Source organism: Porites lutea, chromosome 8 (genome assembly GCF_958299795.1).
Source record: "Porites lutea chromosome 8, jaPorLute2.1, whole genome shotgun sequence".
NCBI classification, from domain to species: Eukaryota; Metazoa; Cnidaria; class Anthozoa; order Scleractinia; family Poritidae; genus Porites; species Porites lutea.
Genome location: NC_133208.1, coordinates 10,597,236 through 10,603,068, shown reverse-complemented (window position 1 = coordinate 10,603,068; position 5,833 = coordinate 10,597,236). Strand labels below are relative to the sequence as shown.

At 38.1% G+C, this 5,833-nt stretch overlaps 1 protein-coding gene across 1 annotated transcript in view; it reads left to right on the top strand.

The window, feature by feature from the left end:
* Positions 1 to 95, top strand: part of LOC140945180 (uncharacterized) — a 34,117-nt gene extending 34,022 nt beyond the window's left edge. The window contains exon 5 of the mRNA XM_073394235.1: positions 1 to 95. This exon is cut by the window's left edge and continues 91 nt beyond it. Coding sequence (XP_073250336.1) covers positions 1 to 95 — 95 coding nt within the window.
* Positions 96 to 5,833: the final 5,738 nt, after the last annotated feature.

The window sequence follows — 5,833 nt, the reverse complement described above, 5'->3', positions numbered from 1 at the left end:
ACTTAGTATCTTCATCTGGCATGAAGATACTACTTGTGGAAGATGAAGATGTAAAAATTGCCCTTTTTGTTTTGGAGCACTGGGTACTATTCTGAAGACCTGGATGTTTAACTGAAAAAACATAAATAATTCTGGGATTGAGTTGGCACTGCACTTCAAAGAACAGTCTTGCTGAGATCAGCAAGAATCGTCCAAAGTGTCCTTGAAGTTTAAGGTAGCTTGTTGCCACCCAATAAATTCAGTGGGTTTGAAATTTCTGGCATTGGCATGCCTGCTGTGAAGCATGCACAAAAATAAATGGGAATTGAAGGAAAAAGACAGGTGATTGTCCTCAATAACATTATTATTATCAACAGCCGAACAAAATAAGGGTACTAATAGACCTTTTTACCAATACGGTGGCCATATTAAATTAATTCAGTTTAAGGAGTATTATAGGATGCCAGGGGACATGAGCACATTTCGCTTGTACTTTGGAGCGCTTTTCGGGACATTTTTTTCTTAAAGTTTTCTTAGAATAAGATTCTAATGGGAAAAAAGATCCTTTTGCCGTGTTTGGATGTAATCATGATCACCTTTTTCCTGAGAAATATACGGTGAAAGACCATATTTCTAATGCTAAACTAGAAAAAGGCGATCATTATTACATCCAAACAGGGCACAAGGATGTTTTTCCCATTACAATCTTATTCTAAGAAAACTAAATTTACGAAAAAATGTCCCGAAAAGCACAAATACAAACTAAATGTGCTCATGTCCCCTGGGCATCCTATCATACTCCTTAAATTGAATTGATTCAATATGGCTGCTGTATCGGTAAAAAGGTCTATTAAAAGCAGTTTACATTATACACTGTAGATAAACTATCTTCAGATCATACGTACAGCTATTTCATACATTAATTTTTTTAAAAGGTTAATTTGCACAGTAGTTCAAAATAATATTGTCTATCTTAAATGTACAAAAATTTTTAACTAAAGGTAATTTGGACAAAACCTGGAGCTGCGATACAGTGTTTTTGAAAAAGCAAAGCCGAATTAATGAAGGGTGAATTGAAATGTAATGCTGTATTGGTATAAAATAGATTCTCAATAATTGCAAATCTATTTTGTCAAAGCAGTTTTTATAAAACAGCTTGTGTGTTTATAAATCAAGCACTACACCTACTGGAAAACGTGACTGCATGTACCACTACAATGAAGAGGTCCCATAACAAAATACCATATTTATTTGGTTAAGTGCCTTGCCTGGGTGCTCACTAAAGTTTTGCACCTTGAGAGTGGGCTATTATCCAAGTTGGTCACTTTAATAGGTGTATTTGGGCTGGGTGTTTAATGAATTCTCACAGTTTTCACCAAAAGTAATTTTGTTGGAGATAGAGTAATTTTGTTTGAGTTCCAAAGCAGATTTTTAACTGCTCATTGAAAGTTTCTTTAAAATACTGTACTAAGAAAACTTGGTCTCTTAATTTAGTAGGACTTAGTCTTTTTCAATCTAGCTGGTATGGGGTAGGCACTTATTCGAGGTTAGGAGATAATTTATTTTTTTTCTGCCTGTAAGGTGGAGGGTTTTTGGAGTTGGGCAGTTACGTGAGGTTGAGCACTTTATCAAATAAATAATAAGGTATTCTATTTTCTTTTCTGCACTTGTTGTTACATGTAATTACAAATTCTCATTAACATTGACTTTTCTTCTATTTTCTGGTACAAACCCCTCAACCCCAGTGTCACTAACCTGCGCAATATCGCATAGTGCTCCCAAGATGTTTGCCTAGTACTGAAAGGAAAATCAGGAATCAATGAATTTCACTTAATTACCTTTAACTGTCACTGCTGCCTTAATTACCCACTGAAATGTAAGATACTGAGTATTTACAAATTAATGTACAGGGGCTGTGCCACCACAGTCTTAGTCCACTTTGTTAATATTAAACAATAAATGGTGTGGGATGAGGTTTAGTGATATCCAAAGAGGATTGACTAAATGACATCAGCTGAGCCGAAGGCCAAGGCTGATAACACTTACTGAGACCTTGACTATTCCAAATATCACAAAAACCAATTCTAATAGTTGTTTCATTATACATTGTTTTCAAGAAAACAAGGACAAACACAGAATTGCATGGAACACAGTTTGACATTCCTCTTAGAAATCATACTTGGTGTGCACCAGTGGGGTAGAGACAAAGTCAGGCTTATGGCGTACGATCCCTGCCAAAATTCATGGTTTCAATTTTAAATGCATCATTTAAAATCTCTAACCTCGGTACTTGAATTTTTTAGCTAAATTCAAAATTTTACACTCTTCCTTTAGATGAAAACGTTTCTATGCTTCCGTCCCTTAGCTTTTAAACTCAACTCTTCTATTTGACCTTGCTCGCTGTGTATTTTCAACTTGCTTCGTCAAATTACATAGTAGAACCATGCAATTTTCAACTCGGCGCTATGAATAAAACTATACACCAGACAGATTTTCCAATATTGCTACTTTTTATAAGCTTGAATGCCTGAACCAATACTCAGGGCATTTTGCCACTTACCAAGTCATATTTCAAACTCAACCATGTGTAGCTTCAGTGATTATTGATCAAGACCAGGGAGCCTCCCTGGGTCAAGACAATAGAAGCCTTTGTCGGGTGGGTGGCTCTTTAGTCCGTCGTGCTTAGTGCATATTGCACAAACATGGCAGCAGAGTTTGCACTTGCTTAGATTCCTATCAGTATGGTGACAGGGTGCAAAGAAAGTCATTTTTACAGCTGAAGCTAACATTTACTAGCCCAAACATCATTTCAACTAGCCCCAAGAATGTTTTGATGAGCAGATTGGTTTGACAGTACTTCTGTAATTTGAATTCCTCAAAAAACTTCACTTGCCCATCGGGCAGGTTAATAACAGAACTCACTAGCCTGATAGCAAAATCCACTAGCCCCGGGCTATTGGACACTACATGGTCGAGTTTGAAATGTGACTCGGTAAGTAGAAAAATTCACCAAGTATTGGCTCAGGCATTCAAGCTTATAAAAAGTAGCAATGTGGGAAAATTTGTCCAGTGTATGTATGGTTTTATTCACAGCGTTGAGTTGAAAATTGTATAGTTCTACTGTGGAACTGTAGTTTGATGAAGCGAGTTGAAAATACACAGCAAGCAAGGTCAAATAGAAGAGTTGGGTTTAAAAGCTAATGTTGAATTTAAAATTCAAACCATAAATTTTCGTGGGGATCGTACACTATACGGACTGAAAAATACTTTCACAACTTGCAAAGCAGTCACCTTGTGTGGTAGTTCAGAGGTGAAAAGCGAACCAGCAAAGAGAATAATATTCAATAACTGAAAAAAATATATCTCATGCCTCTTTGTTTTTCTCACATATCGTATTTGTCCTTGCAAAATCGAAGCGACACTACCTGCATTACTGTGTAAATTCTTAACCAGCAACAATGCGTGCTGAACTATCGATCGAATTGATCAACTTTATAGATACATTTACTTTTCCGGGTGAAGAGAATACTATTATAATAGTAGTTGTGAGATAACAATTACTTGAGAAAGTGCCAGATTTATCAGAATTAAATCTTTTCAAGAGAGCTTTATAATATGAGCTTACATTGTGTACATATTCACAATTCAGTGATAAAAAATTTAATTTCACTTCGTTTATTGGAATCAGTAAACACCTTAATTGAAAGTCAAAATTCAAATGAGCCCAATAAACAAATTACATCCATTGCCGAAAGCTCTTTACATTAAAGCAGCCTTAACTTTCCTTAGGTTTGCAGCAAAACACTTCTCAATATCTTAACTCTTCGGCGATTGTTTCAGCTATATGTTGCATAGCCTGTGAACAGTACAGGCTCTCTGTTTGGCAAAAGTTAAAAAAATCATGAGAGGGGAAGGGGAAGTGCCAGTAGAGAAACCTATGAGGCTGCTATTTTGCGGCACCCACTGTGCATCAGATTCTGATGCAAGCTCTTATTGGCGAGAACACTGACAGGTCTTTTGATCTTTAACATGGTATCTTCTGGCACATCCATGAGAAGACACACAGGGCTTGCACTGTAAGTATCCCGGAGAGCTCCATACAATTCCTTATAATTTTGTTATAAGGAATTGTATGGAGCTTTCAAGGAGACTTTTCTTAATTAGCTTAGGCCCGGCGGATTTTGTCACATATGATCAGCGCGAGGTGTTTCTCCCGATACCCTTCTGTCAGGAAAATGTCATCATATGAAAGCAAAACAGACACGATCGCGTCGGCAGGCCGAAGCCGGCAAAAATAAAAGGCTTTTCTTCTTCCAATTCAGAGGTCAGTTTTGTTTCCATCTGGTCAAAAATCAGGCTTTTAGGTTGTAGGTAATAAAATATTGTCTTATTCTGTTCTCAAGGACCTTTAGAAAACGAGACAAACGAGATAATTGACTAGAGAAAGAAGCGTGAAAACGCTTTTTTGGAAGAAAATATTTTTTAATTCCGGCAGCGATTTTGCGAAATCGCGAAGCGCAATATATTCAGTTTCTTCCAAAGCCATCACAACTAAAAATGAATTTAGTTTGTATCGCAAAAGCCACGAAAATAGAGCTGAAAAAAAAAATGGATCGGAAAAATTAATAAAATCACCAAGAAACCGTCTCGCGGGAGCTGTCAAACAAACCGTTGGTAAGGTTTATTTATCCTAACCTGGAAAAGGAGACGTCTGCACGCAGAATACATTTCATCCTACATGTAGTTGTGATTTCCAGAACGGAACGCGGGAGCCTCATTGGCGTAATATCTTCTACATTACAGAAACCACAGCAGAATCGCCCTGCTCGCGTGCTAGCTTTCCGCTCCAATATTATGACTATACAGTACCAGTGAATTGTTTCAAAATTTAAAGCGGCCGAAACTTATTTCCATCAGCGAGTAGTTAGTTAGTTAAGCAATAATAATGCACAGCACTGTAAATAACACAGTTCTAGAATATCTGACGGCTTCACGTTTTGTTCGTCGCTGCATGCGATTTTATCACTTATAACCTAACAGAAAATGTAAATGTACCTGAAGGGAATATCGTGTATTACCTTACCTTAACGCTGTGATGTGTGTAAATTTGTTTTTTTGCTATGATTTTAGACAATACGACTTCTCCTGACTATCAATTGTGCGTCAAAACAAGCATGATAATGAAATAGTCGAAGTGCCATGGTGTAGCACTTTATGACAAAGTTTTAACTGGAAAAGTTGTTACCATCTGATGTACACCTGTATAGTCCATGTTTGTAAGCTCTGCCTAAAGAATCACTGGGTTACACTGCACCCATGGGTGTGCCACCTAAAGTGCAGCCTATGTTTGTTAGCTCTACCTAAAGAATCACTGGGTTACACTGCACCCATGGGTGTGCCACCTAAAGTGCAGCCTATGTTTGTTAGCTCTACCTAAAGAATCACTGGGTTACACTGCACCCATGGGTGTGCCACCTAAAGTGCAGCCTATGTTTGTTAGCTCTGCCTAAAGAATCACTGGGTTACACTGCACCCATGGGTGTGCCACCTAAAGTGCAGCCTATATTTGTTAGCTCTGCCTAAAGAATCACTGGGTTACACTGCACCCATGGGTGTGCCACCTAAAGTGCAGCCTATGTTTGTTAGCTCTACCTAAAGAATCACTGGGTTACACTGCACCCATGGGTGTGCCACCTAAAGTGCAGCCTATGTTTGTTAGCTCTACCTAAAGAATCACTGGGTTACACTGCACCCATGGGTGTGCCACCTAAAGTGCAGCCTATGTTTGTTAGCTCTACCTAAAGAATCACTGGGTTACACTGCACCCATGGGTGTGCCACCTAAAGTGCAGCCT